Source organism: Hyaena hyaena, unplaced genomic scaffold (genome assembly GCF_003009895.1).
Source record: "Hyaena hyaena isolate Hyena2069 unplaced genomic scaffold, ASM300989v1 scaffold_485, whole genome shotgun sequence".
Lineage (NCBI taxonomy): Eukaryota > Metazoa > Chordata > Mammalia > Carnivora > Hyaenidae > Hyaena > Hyaena hyaena.
Genome location: NW_024081115.1, coordinates 283,046 through 305,402, shown reverse-complemented (window position 1 = coordinate 305,402; position 22,357 = coordinate 283,046). Strand labels below are relative to the sequence as shown.

Sequence of the window (22,357 nt, the reverse complement as noted above, 5' to 3'; positions counted from 1 at the left end):
GAAACTGCTCTATAAACACGAACACCTCAGAACCTTTGATGTTTGATTTTCACTTCGCCAACATTACATGCTTATTTTAGATTCCTGCATCAGCTCAGCTCAGTCTCTCTGACAAATTTATTTCACATCTCTCAAGTTTAACTAGGCTCAACATAATGTGACTACACAGCCATAAGGTTCCTTTTAGAGAATTTCATAGTATGTAGGACATGTGTCACTTGATTCATTAGCTTGCATTTTTTGACAATCCAACTAAAATATGTCAACTTGCCATGTATATTTTTAGCGACCTGCAGGTGTTCTTAGTAGTAAGACCTACTACAGAAGATTGGAAGGTGTAAACAATCACTAAATTCTAATTTATAACTTCAAGATTTTCTCTAATATAAAATTACACTTGAAGCCAAAGTTTCTTTAAAAGATTTCTGACCCACCGTCACCTTTTCTTCCTAAAGCCCCTGATAATGATTATTTTTTACTCTCACAAACAGTATGTGTTTAGAAACTGTATTTATTTCATTAATAGAATTTTTATTCCTAAAATTGTGCTTTTGATGAACAGATATTCTCATTCATATTGGATTACATGTGTTAATGGCAGAACTAACTAATGTATTTGCAAATCATAATTAAATGTTCTTTCTTAATCTACAAACAGCTCTCACTTTAAGGTAGAAAACTGTCATGATCAGAAACATTTGGGTGGTGACCACTCAGTACTGAATGAGAAAGTGATACTCTGGCTTTTACCTTGTCCATTGACCATTTGTCATGAGAATGCTCAGCATATTTGTTAATGAAGTATTCCAACTTCTCAGGGATTGTAATGCTATGAGAAAAATAAAGAAAAAAAGGCTTGATTTTTACAGGATTTACAAGAAATCATACCAGTAATTTACTCACAGCTTATGATTGCTTAAATCCCACTTGATGCATAACTGTTAAAAAATTATTTTAACACGGAATTACTTTTCCATAGTGCAGGAATAATATATAAGTCAAGTTGGTGATGTTCTATCTGCTCATCTAATATTAATTCATACTTTATTATCTCTTCATAGAAGTTGTATATATTAAAATTTTATATAATATAAAGATAATTAAAATATATTCAAAGATGAGGACAATTGATCATACCAAAAAACTTTTTTTAAATCTGAATCAAGATATGGTTAGATTTAATGAGCTTAAAGACCAATTTCCCTTCCATATTCATTCCTTGAAGCTATTCTCCCTTTTTGACTTAAGTCTCTTCTGCAAAAACTCTAAGTGGGTAAAAGATCTGAAATCTGACTCGTGACACTTTTTCAATGTACTGAAATTTTAAATGAATGTCATACAACTAGTGATGTGTTAATGATTTAAAATTTTATGGTCTACATACAACATTCTGTTACTAATATGGACTATGGCGAAAAGTAACTACTCGTGCTCTGCGATCTTGATGACATTTATTCTTGATTCCTTTCATATTTAATTAATAGTTGATCTCTTGAACAGATGTTAAGTGCATGCAACTGATGACCAAGTCTAAATATGAGACTTGGGAATATCAAATAGATCAATGAACGGAAAATTAAATATACATATAATTCCATTCACTCATGCATATAACTTATCAACACAATTACCATTGATAATTGACTTCTAAATAAAACCTAGCATAATGAGATGGTTTACTGTTTTTTGCAACAATGTTATCAGTCAGTAATTGAACTACATGACACAGACATAGTTAAGAAACAATATATAAAAATCACAAAAATGTAGCAATGATTGATATCAGTAAGTAAACCTAATCTGGTAGGAAGTCCTCAAAGGGGTAAACCTCGGTAAATGAATATGCATGCCCAACAGCTGTTAATCAATGAGATTTAATTAATCAACACCAAGACCACGACATGTTCTGATGTTATTTTAAAATCCTGGATTATATCACATGTTAGCAAACCACAAACTTACCCAAGTAGGAACTGAATATGTGATATTTTGGTTTACTTACATTGGAAGAGAAACAAAGGATCAATCACATAAGCCAAATACTGGGGGGGAAGAGTCTTTTCTCACAGGACTGTCATCAAATACCAAACATGCAAATTTAAGGCATTATCAAACTAATGGCATACCACTCGGGTTGAAATTTTGGTCTGTTATGGAAGCTAAACCAGCTGGGGGGCCGCTCAGAAGCCTGAAAGTTGAACTCCCAAGCAAATTCAGATGCCGTGGATGGTAACTACTGAGTGACTGCCTTGCTAACAGTGTAATCCTGCAGAGTCACCATGGAATCGATAAGATAATGTGTTGAAGAGTCAGCTTTCCTCGCAAATGGGAAACCATGGTCCTACTCAAAGACAGTAACAACAAAAATGCTGAGACTCCAAACACCTGAAGTACTGAGACATCCCACTGGTAACAACAATTTACGCAACTAAGTACGTGTAGGCGGTTTTATGTTATGTAACGTTTGATCTGTGGTTAAGGCGCTCACGTCGTGTTCTAACAGCATGCGAAATTTTCCACAAATATTCTCATTTGATATTCCCTTGAATCTCATTCTGTGCTTTATGATGCTCAACACCAAGTGCTACCCCTTAGACCTTGCTGATATCGAGTGATGCTGGAGTGCCTCCCCGCAGCTCACGGGAATAGATCTACCCTGAGTGCCAGGATCACCCCCAGTCAAAGATGCGATACAGAGGTTGGCTGCAATTATCAATAAACATTTAGGGTAAATTTTCAACTAAAAAAATGGCAGATATCTTTCTTGATTCTCGTTACCATAGATATTATCATGTGGTTACATACAGAGAATCCAGGTTATGTGAGGTAGCCTCAAAGGTACATCTTATCTACTTCTGACACTTGTATGATCATCATTATTACTACTGTTCATTCTGTCAAGTAAAGGGACCCCTATCAAAAGGATACCAATTCAAAGGGGGCATGGATTAGAGAAAGTTCACATTAGTACCTTATTCAATTTCAGACTTCACACATCATTTACAATAAAAATCTGCTGCAATAGAAAGAGTCCATACTTTGAGGTATCAACAGGTTGTGGGTTAAAGTTCCCTTCAGAATCCATTGATGACTGTTTTTCCATCATACTGACATAATTTGACTCCATGTAGTCTGGAGGCAAAGCTCCCGCAACGGCACTCAGGCAAGGCAGTGCCAGTTTGAAAAGTTCTTGTTCGTATTTCTGGGAAGAAATGGAGGACCAAAACAAAACACCAAAAACCTGGGTTACTGTTGGGCAAGAGTTGTCAGAATGATTGCTGTGGAGGGCATGATGTCAGAAAAGATGGGAATGACCCCGGGCTAACTTAACTCCCTGGAAGATTCTGTCTCTAAGCAAAAGCAGCACACAGCCTGAAATCCTATCAAACATGAGAGAGGCTGAAGTCAGAGTTGTTGCAGAGTCAGAGCAACTGCAGTTGCTCCCTAAGAAGAATAAAAACTCTGCTTCTCTAAGAGCTTTTCTCCAATATTTGAAATGAAATAAACGTGAATATTCTGAATGTATAACATGTCTTTACAACATAAACATGAATTCAGTCAATGAATAGCATGACTGTACAATACTGCTATACCATATTGTAAAGGCTATCCTTGAAAAATAAAGGAACATTCCAGACAGTAAGAAATTTTAACTGATCTGTATCACATTACAAAGCTATGAAAAATAAAATTCTAAACTGAGAAAGAAATTCTATATGGAATATGCACAGTCAAAATTTCTGGGAAGAGATATTTATATATTAATCACATAATTAAATTTATATTTATCAATTTTTAAATTTTTAAAAATTTATTATTATTTTTTTTTTGAGAGAGAGAGCATGAGCAGGGGAGGGGCAGAGAGACAAGGGGATAAAGGATCTAAAGTGGGCTCTGTGCTGACAGCAGAGAGCCTGATGTGGAGCTCGAACTCACAAAATGCAAGATCACAACCTGAGCTGAAGTTGGATGCTCAACTGACTGCACCCCAGTATTTATAGACATTTTAAAAAATAAAAAATATTTATTTAAAAATTATCCCATTTCAAGTGTTTGATTTTAAAAGAATGTTGTAAATTCTTCTAAAAATGTCTTCAACATACTATTTTAAAAGGACTCTAGGTTTACCAAATGCAATTCGGTAACAAAATGCATCAAGATGTAGCCTCCAACTGTAATTACAGATGAACTTAATTCTATTATGTGGCAAACTTCCGGATATCCTGCTCCAGTTGTATAATAATGTCTACCTGGGAATTCAAGCTGATTTTGCTTAATAAGTTTAGCAAAGCATGCTGTTCTGATTTTCTCTGAAATAGTATCCCCTTCCATCCTTCTGAAAATATATGAACTATTCATTATAAATATGCAACTATTAGGTAATGTCACATATAGGAAGCAACACTGAGTGGAGTGACTTAAATCCCCGTAGTGGCAAAGTGGGAAAAGCCAGGAAGGCCACTGGAGACTGCATACTCTTATATGCGATAAGATTTTGTCATTGTATTAAAATCAGGGTGACTAGGGAGGGTTTGAGTTCAGGTAAGTCTAAATGTGCCAAAACTTGGGGTGCCTAGGTGGTTCAGTCAGTTAAGTGGCCAATTCTTGATTTCGGCTCAGGTCATGATCTCATGGTTCATGAGTCTGAGTTCACACCAGGCTCCTGGCTCTCAGTGCAGAGCCAACTTTGTATCCTCCCTCTCTGCCCCTCCCCTGCTTGCTCTTTCTATCTCTCTCTCTCAAAAATACATAAACATTTTTTAAATGCATCAAAACTTAACCATGTTCATAATTTCCTGAAATGCTTAGCCATATGAAACTGAAGCTGTTATGGTCATGAGGACCATGCTACCATAATAATTATGAAAATTCAGCATCAATTACATTCTCAAAATTTGCTCTATGTTAGAAAAAGGAAAAAAAAAACTATGCAATCTTAATAAGTAAAGATAATACTCCACTAGAAATATTTATGACTTTTAAATTATTTTATCACACAAAGCCCACAAAATATTGAATCACCTTTTGAGACAGGGCGTCAAAAATGCCCCAAAATAACTTTCTTGATAAATGAAGTTCTTCTTCTGAGGCAGCTCCGAAGTTTCCCCACCCTCCAGGCAGGCAGTAATATTTCCAGCATCTTTCATAATGATTTGTCAGCAACTATGTGAGGAAACAATAACAAAAGTGATGAGCTTAAGGTACCATTTGTATTTTTCCCATTTCCTCTCATTTGACATTCAAAGGCCACATAATACGGTCAACTAAAACAAAACTGCTCAGTCTCATATGAATTCTTCTGGAGAATACTATACTATGCCTCTTTAAACTTTAACACTAATCACAGTATGAGGATGAAATGCCCAATATGACAAACAAGTCCATCTTGAGCTGCCGTCTTTATTAATGTATTCTTGAGTCCTGTATCAGTTGGTATCGTTTACTCATGAATCACCATCCCCTGGTATCCATGAATCACCATCCGCTGGTATCCATTTCCACACTTAGTGACAGAACTGACCTCAAGGTAACCCAGAGGCACAAGTAAATATCTCTATGATACAGCAACTGACATGTACATTCTAAAGGAACTCTACGTCTCAATATTTTTGTTTCCTTTTTCTAATCCTTAATCACCACACTTCAGCCTTTGCGTCAAAGCTTGAACTTCCCAAACTACTCCATTTCAGTAATCTCTTTATCTATATTTCTTTGGTGGTTATGGATGTAATGTATTATCTTGCCGAGTTATGTATCATGCTGCTTCTTAGGTTTTCATCTATGCATATATTTTTTGTTTAAGACTAAACCGTAAATTTAAAGACAAGGACAAAATCTTCTAATTATTTGGTAGCTCTTTGGATAGTTCATTTTTGATCTATAAACTAACAAATATTCACAACTACTTGCTGAATTAATGAAATGATCTTTATGAGTCAACTAAGTTTTTTTTGACTCTTTTCTATAACTAAGGAAGGAAATAGATTGATAAGGATTATTGCTATTAAAACAAACTACATGTCAGGGCACCTGGGTTGCTCAGTTGGTTGAGAGGCCAACTCGATTTTGGCTCAAGTCATGATCCCAGGGTCATGGGATTGAGCCCTGTATTGGGCTTCATGCTGAGTGTGGAGCCTCCTTATGATTCTATCTACCTGTGCCCCTCTTTTGCATGTGCTCTCTCTTTCTTAAAAAACTAAAAATTTCCAGCATCAAAAAATCAAGCATGGCATTTCTACGAGCTGTACATATTGTAAGAGGAGAAAAGTCAGAGAACCCAGTAATCAACTAACTACAAACATTTCTTATCCTTACCTTAAGAGGCATCTTTGCATGTTCATTTAATAATGGGACATCAAATACTAATCTTCGGAGCAAGTGCTGCATCATAGAAGGTCTCAATTGGCTGGTGGAACAAAGTTCATTTTAATGAAGGTAAGTATGTCTAAACTAAGTAAGTAGTTCATTAGACTAGACTATATATGCCAAGAATCTCTCTTCAGATGGTGGTTAATTAGGTGCCCCCAATCCAAAGATCAACCACAGAGTGCACAATTGTGTAAAAGGTTATATTCCAACTCATCTCCACCCCTTAGATCTGAAGACCATTCCTTAGATTTGCCCCTCTTCTCCCCTCTTTCACTTCCCAACCACTCACAGTGGCAGAGTCTTCTGTTTCCTGAGACCCTTCCTCCAGTAATTTCAATAAATACTTCTTTCCTCAGTCTACTGCGGTAGGAAGGGGCTTCAGTGACTGAATTAGGAGCAAAAAGTATCCCAACAGGAGGAAGAAAAAAAAAAAAAGGCTGAGACAGAAATTTTGCCAGAGGTGGAAGGGAACGGAAATCAACATACAGTGAACAGCTACTATGTCAGGTCATCTGAATACTTCACCTTGTTTAATATTTAGATACACTCTATGAGATAGTTATTTTGATTTCATTTTTACAGAACTTGAGGGTCAGGGGAGCTACAGACAGAACCTCCTAATTTTTCACCTCCTTCAGTCCCATCCGGCTTCTAAGCTGAACATACACTTTACTGTGAGTGAAAACCTTTCTTCACCAGTGGACTGCCAGGTCACACGCTTTCACCTCTTCTTGCAATCAGTGAGGAGCCACCACCCCAGCGAGGGGCTTGAGAAATTGTCACATGAGCCATTAGAACTCCAACAGGAGGAGGTATGTTCTGGCTTTCACAGTAAGATATGTGAACACTTCCACTTACAGGAAGTGGTTTTCTAGGCTGGAGGAAATAAGTCAGCCTTCATGATTGCCACGCATAAGTAATGTTCTAATACATACTGTATCATTTTTTATATATATTAAAGGAGTCTCCTTTTCTTTTCTCTTCTGGAAAAAGAGTTAAAATCATCACACATAATCAAAGGGGGAGAATCTATTAATCTTACACTAAGGTGGCCAGAGACTCCTTGCACAACCACCCTACCCACCAACACCCAGAATAGTAAACTTGATCCAGCACTGTATCCAGATACCCTGGAGAGGCTTGGAAGGACGCTCCTGAACTTGACCAGGAGCAAGGGTACTTTGATAAGACTCAGACCTCAAACTCAGGAGACTACCTAAATGAATTAATTTTTTCGTACACAGATTGTTTCCAGAATTCATAACCATTTGTCAAGGGCCATATAGTAAACGTTCTTCCTTAAAGAAGAAACTGGATATGGAGTTTGCTTCCCACTTACCCACAAATAGAGAGTAAACAAACTTCTATGGAATCCCGCTGAGCTTTGGTAAGTGAGCAGCCCTTAGAAAGTCTGTACACAGTGTGCAGTAATGAGTCAATGAGAGAAGCGTGGTGTTCTGTGCCCGCAAAGAGAGGGGCACATCTTGTTAGCAAAGGCAACACGGCTGTGCAAAGGTACCGATTGAGGGCCAGGGCCATGTCTGTGGCACTCAAAGCAGCCTAAAAAGAAATCGTGAGAGTAGAAAGTCATTTCTGTCTGGCAAGAGACAATTCTCATAGGGGGATAAACATGTTGACATGTAATTCCATGATCTAGAAAATGAAAAATACAGCAAAACCTGGGTTTGCAAGCATAATTCATTCTGGAAACATGCTTGTAATCCAAAGCACTCAAAGGTCAAAGCAAATTTCAAGAACTACTGGCTCAGTTGGGATCATGTGACATTTGGCATCATCTACGACTCGTATCACAAGACATCACTCATTTATCAAGTTAAAATTCATTAGAAGTGTTTGTTCGACTTGTGGAACTCACAGAACAAGTTACTCGCAATTCAAGGTTTTATGGTATATGAAAAATGGAGGTATTCCTCAATTATATCTTTAAATGTGGTTCATATGATTTTTTTTTTTACTGCTAACAACAATCAACTTTTGATTGCTCATAAATAGATAAAAATGAAGTGATGTCTATAGTGATCTCTAACTCCCCAATGATTAATTAAATATCAACGGTAGGATGAATGTGAGGTGAAGAAGACACCAATGATATCAAAGAATGTGAGTACTTTACTAGGGGACTAAAAAGAGAAAGAAGCTTATTCCCATAACAAATCTCATGTTCAAAAATTCTTCCAGAGTTCTATTTAATAATGGTTATATTTTTGCTCATGTCCATCAGAATCAATAGCCAAAGGTTCACTGTTTTCTTAGGTTATCAACTATCCTGTTTAGGTTCAGAATTTCATATGAGCACACCCAACGAAGAAAAAAAAATTCAGTGTATTTTTAAGAGTCTCCTCTCATGACTTTCATGAAAAAGCTATTATCAACTCAAGATCTGATTTTCTCTTGAATCAAAAGGACCCACTGAAAATAAAAGGAGGTATTATAACTACTGAAATGGCATTAAGAGCTTCATTCAGCTTATTCTACAATGCTTTGAACAGGAGAATATTTATACCAGTCATGGCAGATTCTCAATGAGGGCCACAGAGGCACAGGAAATATTACAACCTTATCTGTGCTTTAAAGACACCAGGATGATTTTGTAACTGGCACAACTCAACAATGTCCATTAAACATTCTTAATACTGTAATAACTTTCATCGAGAAGCGTAACTGTTTCGGCCAATTTGGAGGTTAACAGAAGCCACTGTGACCTCCCAAACTAGGGTTATATGAACTTATTCTCTTCTGTGGTACCTGATCAGAATCCTTATCTTACTCCTCAGGTTGTTAAGGGTTCTCCTCTATTCAATGAATTCCTTAGGATATCGTCTATTTTATGTTTACCCACTGCCTGCCCAAAAACATAATAGGTACTCAATACACATTTGGAGACAATAAATAAATGAATGAATATATTTACAGAGAATAAGCCAGTGAATGAAGTGTCAAAAGTTGAGAATGATAATCATTAAAATCATTACCGTATCTAAAGAAGCAGCAGCCCGGAGATCTGGCAGAAAGCCAACCTCGAGAAGATGGAGGAGGAACTCTTGAACCTCAATTCCATAGACCCTGTCAAGGAACAAAACCATGGCTGCCTTGTGATCTGGGCAAAACCCCGCAGACATGTCAGGCTCCACCACATTCCCATCTAAAAGACAGAAGGGGACTTGTTGTTAATGGACAGATTACAAAAGGCTTCTCTCTAGCCTTCTCACATTCAAGTAAAATTATCAGTTGAATGGTTTTTTTGTCCTTCTACCCACAAGCAAGTGCTGTTAGAACTGGCCTAAGACTACAACAGTGCAATTTAAATTCAAGTTCATTCAAAATGTGATTTGGGCATCCATTTGTTAACTGCCTGTTTGATTCAATACACAGCATTCTGCTAGATAATGTGAAGGAAACAAAAATGCATATCAAATCTACATTGTAAAACTAGCAGTAAATACAATAACAAGTTAAACTGCAAAGTTTTCACTGTTTTCAAAAATGAGAGCCTCTTTTAAACACTAGTAACACTCATACATCCCTATATGATCATCACAGTTCATTTACATATGCATGGCTTGGACAAAATGATGCAACTCTATGAATCAGTATGACTGTCAAATGAAGTATGTTTCATGAATCATTATAGCATTTAACAACACTTAAAACATATTTAAGAGTCATACTATTTTCTCTATTAATAGTCAATATTTGAAACCTGTATAGGGAGTCTCATCAGGATTTCATAAATCCGTGCACTGGGAACCACTGTGTTGTGCCGAGAAACACAGAGACCAACCGAGACCACTGAAGTTGAATTAAGGGAATCTTTATTACCGGCCGGGACCACACAGAGTTAACATAGAACTCTAAATGTGCAGCCCTGAGTCCAAGGCTTAGGGCTTTTTATAATGAGCAAGTGAGCAATGCAGAAGCAGAATTGAGCAGTTACTGTAAAAAGGCTACAAAGTGATAACGAAAGCAGCCCTTATCCGGGTATGTAGACAAAAATTTGTTATTTTGAAGGTGTGGTTTAGGGTTGTAGGGGAGTTTCAAGGGAACAGCCATTATCTCAAGGACAAAATATGCAAACTGCATCATAAACAACCATTAACAAGGGACTTTAACTCTTGTCTTCTTATTTGATTTTTGTTTTTTGTTTTCTTTCCTTGCACCTGAGGATGGTCAGTAGCCCTCAGTGCAGGCCCAGAAGGTAAACTCTGGGTCAAAATGGAAGGACTGAAGCTAAACTCATGTATAACATTTGAGACGTGGAATTAGGGGGTTATGCGCCAATTTAAAAAACGGGAGGACAGATCTGTTAACTGTTTGGCCATGTGGTAATTATGCCAAATAACATACTGCTACTGATAATACACTACGAGAATCTAAAAGAATATCACAGAATCTGTAATATTGATACAATGTTGAAGAAAGAAGAACCCAGGGAAGAGGTTATATGATCATAATCATCCTAAAAAATAAAGTCACTACTTGTTTTCATTCATAATTAACGAATGGATTTCATATCTGAATCATGAAAATAAACAAACAACAATATTTTCTGGGACATTATATTAAAGGCTAATACCAAATAGCTTCCATTCCTCATTAAATGATAATAATACCCGATACACCTACGGCTTTCCTTCCAATCATTAAAATAATGGGAATAACAGCTTGTTTGTGCTGTTAGGCGCTATGCCAAGAATGTTACCGGCACTATCTGATACAATTTTCACAAGCACACTGTGAGGCTGGCATTCTTAGCTACATTTAACAGATAACCACTGACCTTTAAGGAAGTTAAATAACTTCCGCAGGGTTGTACACCTAGTAATTGGCAAAGTTAGATTTAAACCAAGGAATATTGGCTTTCAAATCCAACCAAAGCTGATTTAATCCTTAATGTTAAATCAGTATGCTACACTTTTTAATTAGAAATCTGTATGAAATTCCAGTCCAGTTTAATTCTCCTAAATAATTGCCTGATAGGGAATACAAATTTATAAAATTCTATGACTTTAATATACAGTCATGACTAAGGAAATGGTAAGAAACCCACTGATCCTAAAATAAGATTTGTGTTTTAAACACTTATTCACCTTAAGGAATGTTACAGCTATGTATACCTGGGACTCAAGGCTCATCGGTTTGGTACAGTTGCTGTTTTATTCTTACCATCTCCTCAAACACAGTGGAGACAATAAAGCTGAAAGACTGCCTGCTGTCAAACTTTTGGCTTTTAAACTAGAAGGAGGAGGGCCAGGGACACTGGCCTTACCCCGGGGTACCTGCAATATTCCTCTGCCTCCAACTATAATGACTGCCTCAGAGTCTGTGCAAATCTGCTGGCGCCAAGGCTTCTAGGAACTGAACATCGACTTTTTAACATTTATTTATTTATTTTGAGAGAGAGAGAGAGGGAAAGGGAGAGAGCAAGAACATGCAAGAGCCAGGGAGGGGCAGAGAGAGGGGGAGAGAGAGAATCCCAAGTAGGCTCCGTGCTGTCAGTGCAGAGCCCAATGTGGGGCTCTATCTCGTAAACCATGAACATCAACTTTTGAGACTGCATGTTTGTCTCTCAAGTTTTCTGAACCTCTCCCCTCTTTTATTATTATTCTGAGCCACACTATAGAAGCCATACTTCTAACAGAAGTATGATAAAAAAATTTTTTTTGAGAAAGGCCTCAGCTATCTCTAAGGGAGGAAGAACTAATAGTTAAAGGCAAACTTCACATCCTTAAGATATAATACACAGTAACAATTATTATTGATAATGAGTGAGCTTAAATAGGCAACTGACTTCTCACTAAAACATACAAAAAAGTACCAGTTTAAGTTTTAAAGCTGACTTAAATGCATACCACTGCAAAATAAACACATACAGTTTTCTGTCTGTATTTTCCACTAAAGGAAAGTGGCAAAAGAGAAATGTAGATTTAATAATAACCAGTGAATTGGGTTTTAAAAATTAACTTTCATCATGATTGTGAGAGTTCACAAAAAAAAATCCTTTAAACCCCAAGGTAGACAATATTGTGCACATTTATAAAGAAAAACACCACAAAATAACATTACTACAGCACAACTAAGTAGAATAGGAAAGAAACTGACTTGAAAAATCTTGAAGGCTAAAGGCAGATAACTGGACCAAAATGATATATAGAGACTTTGTGGGAATTCTGAATGAGATATCTGGGTATTTTTATAGGCCATGGTCTTGGTTCTTCATAATTACCGATCTGACCTAAAAATGTAGCACTTCTCTCTTTCCTCATCTGTGTAACACTGGTATTATTCTCACTTTTTCCTGCCAGTGCCAATTTTAAGGCTCAAAATGTAGGAAAAAGAAAGGACATTGTACTTAAGTAAATGAAAATGAGTTAGAAAGAGAGTGGAAAGAAGGCTGGTAAGAACAGTCTGTATATACACAAGAAAAAGAAGTTGCCTCAAGTGGGGAAGGCAAAAAACCATGGGACAGTTTTTCAGTTCCAGCCTTTTCAAAAATCACAGTGAATATTCAAATCCTGTGGCTGGAAGATTTGGGTTTATAACCCAAGAACATAGGAAACTACCTTCTCATTGTTAGAAGGCTGGAAGGCTGGCTAGGAGCACAAGCCACGTTCACACAGCGGTCCCTTCGTTCCAGACTTCGGGTGCTAACAGCTAATCTTCTCTAGAGCATAACTGATGCAAGAAAATTATTATAACATGTATGTTCTAATTGCACTTTCTTCTAAAATTAGAAGTTTATACGAAAATGATATATGTAGGAATAGCCAATGAAATATTGAAAACTGAACAAAACTGAAACTAGAGAAAGGAAATCTAAGAATAATCTGGAATCTAATTTGTCATTTAGGGGCTTTTAATAACTTTTTTTTTTTAACTTTTAATGTTTTATTTATTTCTGAGACAAAGAGACAGCATGAGCAGGGGAGGGTCAGAGAGGAGGGAGATACAGAATCTGAAGTAGGCTCCAGGCTCTGAGCTAGCTGTCAGCACAAAGCCTGAAATGGGGCTCGAACCCATGAACCGTGAGATCATGACCTGAGCTGAAGCCAGATGCTTAACCGACTGAGCCACCTGGGTGCCCCTTAATAACTTTTTAAAAAATGTTACTTTATTTATTTTGAGAGAGAGAGAGATAGAGAGTGAGCATGGGAGGGGCAGAGAGAGAGTAAGGCGGAGAATCCCCGAGCAGGCTCTGTGCTGTCGGCAGAGTCTGATGCAGGGCTTGAACTCATGAACCGTGAGATCATGACCTGAGCTAAAATCAAGAGCTGGACAATTAACTTGACTGAGTACCCAGGAGTTCCAAATCTTCAATAACTCTTAGATCTTTTTTCCTATGGGAGTCAGAGGGAACCACCAACAGGGAATCAGCCTCGCGCCTACACCACATGCCATTTCTGCTGTGGTCTGGGGCCACAGCAGGGGGTCAGTGTGTGTACAAGCCACCCACACAGTGAGGCATCTAGGCTACACCCAGTGCCCGAGCCCTCCCACTTCTCCAACCTAATCTGGCCACAGGGTGGGCAGCCACAGTTGTTGGATGTTTACGTAGAGAGTAGGTTATAACTTTATTTTCCATGCTTTTGGGTTAATCCTAAAAACTAATCATAAGCAGTTGCTAAACCAAAATGACATACTGTAGAATGGTAATAAAGCTGTCATCAAAAGGGTAATTTTTTAAAAAATTCTCTCCTTTGTCTTGATTAGAGCACTTCTTTCAGCACACTGGGAATCTATAAATCTCTAAGTCAAAACTATGATTGATTTTTTGGGAAAAAAATAGTATTATACAAAAACGACAATGAAAACTATCCAAAAGAGTAAAGGAAGGAATTGCAGGCAAGAAAGGCAGAGAAGAATGAGGGCCAAAAAAAATAAAAAGAAAAAACAACAACAACAAAAAAACAATAGAAAGAAATTAGATAAGACAGTTGAGGTACATATTTGATCTTCTCTGGAAACTGTCTGAAAGGTCACGTAAAAAAGAATTAAAATCTCATTGAAAACAGCTATTTAAAAACAATGAGCCTGGAAAATACAAAAGAGTAATATCTTTTTTCTTTTATATATATGTGTTTGTAAATATATGTGTAGAAGAAAATGACAATAGAGCTTTTCTTAATTCAATGAAAAAGATGTACTTTACTGTTCTTTCCTTTTAAAAATTTTTAAATGTTTATTTATTAATTTTGACAAGCAGAGAGAGAGCAGAGAAGAGGCAGAGGGAGAGAGGGAGAGAGAGAATCCGAAGCGGGCTCTTTGCTGCCAGCACAGAACCTGATGTGGGACTTTGTCCCATGAACCATGAGATCTTGGCCTCAACCGAAATCAAGAGTCAGATGCTTAACTAAGCCAATCAAGTGCTCTAAAGTTCTTTCCTTTCTTTAAAGAAACTTAAACCCTGTAATTATGCTGCACGGAGGGGGGGGGAGGGGGGGAGGTGGGAGGGGTTGAGGGGGAAGGTTGAGTGCTAACAGTATTATTTAAAACTTCATGCCCTTCAATGCCTCCCTGAATTACAAAGAAGCTGGCCTTACCTTTAGCTATTGTTGGCATCTGAAAAGCAATGCTGATTACTCCCACCAAATCTCCCAGTGGAATTAGGGATCTCAAAATTGACCGGATTCTGATGGCTTCCCCCTTACCAGCATGAATCAACTACAGGGAGGAAAATGAAGGAACATTAGAATAACATTGTGAAATCAGTGTTACAATTCCATAGAAAATCTGAAGTATGGGAATCCAAATCTAAAATAATTCTCTGCTAATTATACATATAAATTTAGACCTCTCACAGAAATTGTTGTTTTAGGCTTAGAGACAGATATTTACCTGTCTACACGGTACTACTGACATCAGCATACATGAAATTATGTACTACAGTGTAGGTCTGTTGGCTTAACCATCAGAACAGAAGTTTTTATCCTCTGCAGAGTATTAAAACCTTTTGGAAATCTGATAAGTCCCAAAATTACATATAAACATCTATCATAACATGAATAGTAATCCAAAGAAAAAAATTATCTTCAGATTACTTCAGAACACGTAGTAATACTTATGATTGATTTAGCCTCTTTTTTTTTGCTTTGGGATGAAAGGTGAATATGAATCATAACAGGTTTTTGAGGCTGTCACTGGCTAATGGATGGCCTGTAAAGACTGAATGTGGTATGTCCAGAATCTCAGTGAGGCTCTGGGACAGACTGCAGGCTGCCAGAACTGGGGGGCAGGGGGGGAGTGTACAGGGGTGCATCTGTTTTCTTCCCCACAAGGTAAGAAACACAAGTACAATTTCTGTCACAAAGGAGGTCTTCAACAAATTGATACAGAAGATGAATACATTTCAGAAGTGCCAAAGTTACTGAGTCACTTAGTTTTTTCTCCTAGTTAAATAGAACAAAAAGTTCCATTTATTGGCATAATTTCTTGGTTCCTTTGATCTTTCATGTCAACTGAAAAAGAACAAATAATGGGAGTATAAAGTTTTTTGTATGCAATCACCTCCAGCATAAAGCAGGCTCTAGGTTTTCCTAATATGCTGACATTTCTCCATGCTGTGATTCCTCTTTGTTCACAATGAAAAGTTACATCAAGAAAATATGAATGTTTTTTTTAAAGGCTTTCTCTGATTTTATTTTTTTATTTTTATTTTCTTTTAATGTTTACTTTTTTCTGAGAGAGAGAGAGAGAGAGAGAGAGAGAAAGAGAAAGAATGAATGGGGTTAGGGGCAGAGAGGGAAACAGAGAATCTGAAGCAGGCTCCAGGCTCTGTGAGCTATCGGCACAGGGCCCAATGTGGGGCTTGAACTCACGATCATGAGATCATGACCTGAGTCAAAGTCAGACATTTACTCAACTAAGCTACTATGCACCCCCAGAAAACATGAGGGTTTTAACCTATAGCTGTGAGAGAAAGAAAGAAAAAAGAAATAGAGAAAAAGAAACAACACAAAAATAAATGCACAAAACCCCCATAGATGCTAAATGTAGGGAAAAAGATGTGATCTGTAAGCAACAGTCCCTTGGGCTTCATGCTCAGACCCGTTTAGATGTGTATTTGCCTTTCACCTCAGCACTGCTCACTGTGTTTCAATCTCTGCGTTCTTTCTCATTCTTAGGTCATGAAGCTAATTTTATGAGCCTTTAAAAACAAGCACTTAAAAAAAATTTTTTTTTTAAAGTTTATTTACTTTTGAGAGACAGAGAGAGACAGAGAATGGGGTTGGGGGTGGCAGAGAGAGAGAGACAGACACAGAATCCAAAGCAGGCCTTGGGGTTTGAACTCACGAACTGTGAGATCATGACCTGAGTCAAAGTCAGATGCCTAACCGAGCCACCCAGGTGTCTCTCAAAACTAGGGACTTTTAAAATGACTATGATTGAATAAAACAAAACTGGTTAGGGTAAAGTAAAAAATATCTGAATGCATTACAGAGTAAAAGTAAGTACTGTTCGATGAGACTCTGAATTTCTTCTCGGTCAGCACATTTTAGAGAACACCAATCCATGGGGCCTGAATCACTATCTCTGTCTCTGTAACTACCTGTACTACCACTTTGCCCTAAGTTAGCAGCAGGCATCTGGCAACTCCCTCACAGGGAGGAGATACCGTGAACCAAGAAAATGACTCTTGTCAGAAGCGCTTGCTCTCTCTCTGCATGCACCAAATTAGCAGAGGAAATTTATAGGGAAAATGGATTCTTTTCTTATTAAAATGTGGGGAGGCTGTATGAGTCTGAGAGATATAGATGTAACTGGTTGTTCTATTAATGGCTTGTCCTGAAATCTCATTACTGATTTTTACAACCAAGGCATTTCCAACTAAATAAACACTTGCTTAGCAATTAGGCGGCTGCTATTATTTTTAATGGAGCATGGAGATTATTGGTTTTGGATACTGTTATCTTAGTGAGCTGTGGATATTTTTTTAAGTTAATTTATTTTGAGACCAAGACAGCATGAATGGGGGAGGGTCAGAGAGCGAAGGAGAGAGAATCCCAAGCAGGCTCTCCACTTTACGCAAAGAGCCTGGCACAGGGCTCGAATCATGGACCATGAGATCATAACCTGAACTGAAACCAAGAGTCGGGCGCTTAACTGACTGAGCCGCCCAGACACCCCTCTGGAATCTTCATAGTTGGATGAGCCAGGATTGCTGCTCTCGGGCCGTACAGCACTTACATGCATTTCAGGAGCACAGCGTCCCAAGAGGTCAATCAAAGCCGCATAAAACGTCATGATGGCATTCCCCATGTGGATAGTGTCATCTTCCTCCTCTTCTGTCTCACTTTGGTAGATTTTTTTCAAAAGAAACAGAAAGCAAAGGAAACATGATAATAAAGTAACACTTCAAGCATCCTTCTTGGAGGAAAGGGACCCCTAAGGGTGATTCATTATACCCCTTCTGCTACTTTCCATGAATGGGATTAATTTGCAGCTTGACATTTTTAAAGGGAAATAACAATGAGTTAAAGGCCAGACACCAAGAACACATTTGTGAGAAATTTACTTCTGAGAATCCTTCAATGAAAAAAGGAAGAATTGCTTATTTGATGGAATCTGCTTATTTCTAGAGGGAGACAACCTTTTCTTTAACAAAGAAAATAACTAATGGAAAGACTTGGTAAGTTTAGACTTACTTTTTTTTTAAGTTTATTTATTTATTTATTTATTTATTTATTTATTTATTTAGAGAGAGAGCATGCACAAGCAGGGGAGGGGAAGAAGAGAAGGAGAGGGAGAGAGAATCCCAAGCACGCTCTGCACTGTCAGCACAGAGCCCGATGTGGGGCTCAAACTCATGAACAGTGAGATCATGAGCTGTGAGATCTAAGCTGAAACCAAGAGTGGGAAGCTTAATGGTCTGAGCCACCCAGGCGCTCCTGTTTAGGAGATTTTTATAAATAGCATACATCTAGAGAAAGGGTGACAAAGATCTTTCCTTTAAGATAGCATATGTAAGGTACCCAGGACAGTGCTGTGCCCTGAGAAAGAACTTCAGAAATGTGACATCATTTACTATCTCTTTACCATCTACTCTACCCCACCCAGCCACTCCCAAATAATCCATGTCTCCCTCCCCATCTCTGTGACAAAAACAAAGTTCATTATCTTGCTAATGACAGACAAATCTAGATAGCGTTGGAAGACCCTGTCATTCATCCCTCCCTTGGTAGGTGGCCCAGCTGGACTGAGCAGTCTGCAGGGTGACAGCAAGGCCTTGTTGACCACATCCTCTTGACCATGTAGTGCTGCTCCCAGGGCCCTCGTATGCACCCTCGCTGGTGTGGTCCTGGGCCAGACATCTCTTGGTATATTTCCCACTACAAGGAAAAACTGAGGGCCCCTTAGCTTCTCTATGGCTAATTGATAAACGTGTAACATGCTCTTGGAAGACTCCCAGTCTAAAACCACCTTGGCCTTGACATGGACAAAACATCTATGCCTGGTCTGTGAATAGAAGAATGAGGGTCTGCAGAACTACTCTACTTGGAAATTTGCCTCCTATAATCCCTATGTTATATCTTTTCCAGGGGGGTTAGTGGCATGGGAGTATGACCTGCTAGCAGGACATTCAGCCCCCACCCCCACAGATAAAAACTGGCAAATGACATGCCTGGATTGACCTCTGCCCATTGCTGGGATCAAGTATTAATAATGTCTACTATGAGAAACGTAAGGTAGCTACTGCCTCCCCTATCAGCCATAATACCTGAATCAGAATGGCAGCACCCCCTTTTCTGGACTTTATGTCCCCGATTCTCTTGCTAAAGGTCTTACTTTCTTACCATTATCTTGAAAACCCATTCCAGCTAAGTTCCCACTAAACCCCAGTACAATTTCAGAAGCTTACCTGCCATCGTTTGTAATGACTCACTTTGCCATAACCTCCTAGAAAAATTCACACATTTCCTCCAAACAACCTAAACTTCTCCCTGCTACACCACCCAATCCACAGCAAATTCCATCCTTTTTTTTCTTTAATTTTTAATGTTTATTTTTGAGAGAGAAAGAGAGAGCGAGCGTGAATGGGAGAGGGGCAGAGAGAGAGGGAGACACAGAATCCAAAGTAGGTTCGAGGCTCTGAGCTGTCAGCACAGAGGCTGACGCGAGGCTTAAACTCACAAAGTGAGATCACGACTGACCCACCCAGGTGCCCTGCATCCCTTCTTTCAAGTCTAACACATTTGATTTTCAAGGGCAGAAATCATGGGTACCAGAGAATCTACTGCAACAGATGGAATGCGAATCATTATTCTGTAAAATTTCAAGACCAGGAGCATAATTTGCTAAGAGTGTACATACTAGACCTACAGTGTTTTACTGGATCCGCTAGTTGGTGAGGGGCCATCTCGAGAGGGATCCTCGGCTATTTTTATGGCTTCTTCCATGGCTGCGAGAAGACCATTCCCACCTTCTCCTCTCAGGGCAGGACCAAAGCACTCGGGCCTCCGGATGAGTAACCTCACCACGACGTTGGCATTCTCTTCCACACTCTCCCCTAAGACCAGTGAAGACCAGGAACAAACACACACTGGTTATACAGGCATTCTGAGCCAATAAATGCCACACTAATTCATTCAGACTTGAAGAAAAATAACTAAAACCAAAGAACATAGTTATTAATAAAGCTAAAATTCAATTTAAATCACTAGTTTCATGTACACAAGACATAGTAAGCTTCTTGTACTTAAAATCTTGAGAGTAAAGAAAAGCATTATAGAGGCATAAAGTTTTTTCACTTTCTTTAATTCACTATAGGAAATGAAGCCATAAGCCTATCTATTAGGACCCAATTACAAAAATTTACAAGAACCCGTAACTGCCTAAAAATGTTAACTTAATAATAAAAGCACTGCTATCAAAACAAACATTAGAAATTAAATTATTACTGTGAAGAAAGTCCTCATTGTAAAATATTTTACTAACTTTTTCTTTACTAATATTTACTTCCAGCATGAAAATGCTAGGATATATCATTATTTTATACATCTGTTTTTATGCAGTTTTAATCACGACCAAAAAAAAGACCCAAAGCAAATAGTCTTACCATTACAGAATACAGCAAATCTGAGAAAGTCAAGGTATCTCTCTCCTTCAACTGGATTCCAGCCAATGTCTGGGTAACCTTTAGACACTAGCATCTGGCAACTCTGCAGTCCACACCCAGCCAAATATCGAACTACCTACAGATAATGAGAAGCAAATGTGTTATTGCATGGGTGAGAAGTCATCAGATGCTGATACAAGACATAATAAATGATATTCTCAAAGGATAGTTTCAAACGAATGTGGTTTTGGGGTGCCTGGGTGGCACAGTCAGTTAAGCGTTCAACTTCAGCACAGGTCATGATCTCACAGTTTGTGGGTTCGAGTCCCACATCGGGCTCTATGCTGACAGCTCAGAGCCTGGAGCCTGTTTCAGATTCTGTGTCTCCCTCTCTCTCTGTCCCACCCCTGCTCATGCTCTGTTTCTCTCTCTCTTTCAAAAACAAAACAGTTAAAAAAAAAAGAATGTGGTTTTGCAAGTTGGTTTTTTTTTAAATGTTTGTTTATTCATTTTGGTGGAGGAGGGGCAGAGAGAGGAGAGAAAGAGAATCCCAAGAAGGCTCCATGCTGCCAGTGCAGAGCCCAACGCAGAGTTTGATCTCATGAACTCTGAGATAATGACCTAAGCCAAAATCAAGAGTAGGCAGCTTAACCAAGTAAGCCACCCAGGAGCCCCTGCATGTTGTTTTTACTCTCATGACAATCCACATGAACTCTCTGTAGTAAAACCTTGTAATTAAGAAATATTTATAAATCATAACCAAGTGCTATCATAATACAAATATTTATGAATCAACTCTATGAAAGAAAATATTCCTAAGTTTCACATCATTTAATTTGACACTTTTGTCTATAAACATATTTGCAGTATCTGGATGGCTCAGTCAGTAAACCATGCAACTTCTGATCTAAGGGTTGTGAGATCAAGCCCCACAATGGATGCAGAGCTTATGTTAAAAAAATGTGTGTGTGTGTGTATTTATTTCCATTTATGTATCATATATGATATATAAATGATATGTATATACATCATGATATATATGATAAACTTCAAAAATTTCTAAAGATCTCTTGCTCAGTATAAAACTTGAATCCATCAGAGATACTGAAAGACCCATATGAGATACAGTGATATCTTAGAGAAGTGAATTACTTCCAACATGGTACTATCAATTTAATGGGAAGGGCATATATTTGAGAAAACTAAGTTTAGATTCAAATACCTTAGGTTCAGATCTGTTCTATTTACTTACTGGTTCTTTCTGAGCCATGGTTTCACTGTCTATAAAATTTGGGATAGTATTACCTACCTTTCAGGATTACTGATTTTAACACATTAAATTTTCTGCTTATCACTGCCTTTTAAATTATTATTTTATGTGAATGCTGATCCTTTGTAAATTTCATAACTGATCCAGTTTTAAAAGAAATCCTTAAGTTATTATCAATGGTAGCAGACTGCCAATCAAGTAACTTATCAATCAAGTTAACTCAGCTCAAGTTCAACTGGCTTGAAAAAGAAATAAGAAATCTGGCTAAATATATTTTGTACCAACTTTATTTAAGTATAATTTATGTACAACAAACTCATCTATTTAAAGTATAAGTTCAGTGAGCTTTGAGAGATTTATGCATCAGTAAAAACATAGCACAGTCAAGATGCAGAACATTTCTATCACAGGGAGTAGGTGGCTCAGTTGGTTGAGGGTCCAAGTCATGATCTTGGCTCGGGTCATGATTTCACAATTCATGAGTTCCAGTTCCATGGTGGGCCATACGCTGACAGTGTAGAGCCTTCTTGGGATTCTGTCTCTCCCTCTCTCCGCCCCACCCTTCTTTCTCTCTCAAAATAAATAAATAAATTTTATTTTTAAATTAAAAATTTTTTTTCTATTCATTTCAGAGAAAGAGAGAGAGA

The 22,357-nt window shown here is 38.0% G+C and overlaps 1 protein-coding gene across 1 annotated transcript in view; it reads right to left on the bottom strand.

Moving 5' to 3' along the window:
• The window catches only part of RYR2 (ryanodine receptor 2), a 468,566-nt gene that overhangs the window by 171,169 nt on the left and 275,040 nt on the right, over window positions 1-22,357 (bottom strand). The window contains exons 43-52 of the mRNA XM_039254352.1: window positions 20,441-20,576; window positions 19,705-19,891; window positions 17,572-17,677; window positions 14,928-15,048; window positions 9,363-9,532; window positions 7,709-7,929; window positions 6,316-6,406; window positions 5,023-5,163; window positions 3,039-3,202; window positions 751-829 (exon numbers count right to left, since the gene is read on the bottom strand). Of these exons, the coding sequence (XP_039110283.1) occupies window positions 751-829; window positions 3,039-3,202; window positions 5,023-5,163; window positions 6,316-6,406; window positions 7,709-7,929; window positions 9,363-9,532; window positions 14,928-15,048; window positions 17,572-17,677; window positions 19,705-19,891; window positions 20,441-20,576 (1,416 nt within the window). The remainder of the gene's footprint in view (window positions 1-750; window positions 830-3,038; window positions 3,203-5,022; window positions 5,164-6,315; window positions 6,407-7,708; window positions 7,930-9,362; window positions 9,533-14,927; window positions 15,049-17,571; window positions 17,678-19,704; window positions 19,892-20,440; window positions 20,577-22,357) is intronic.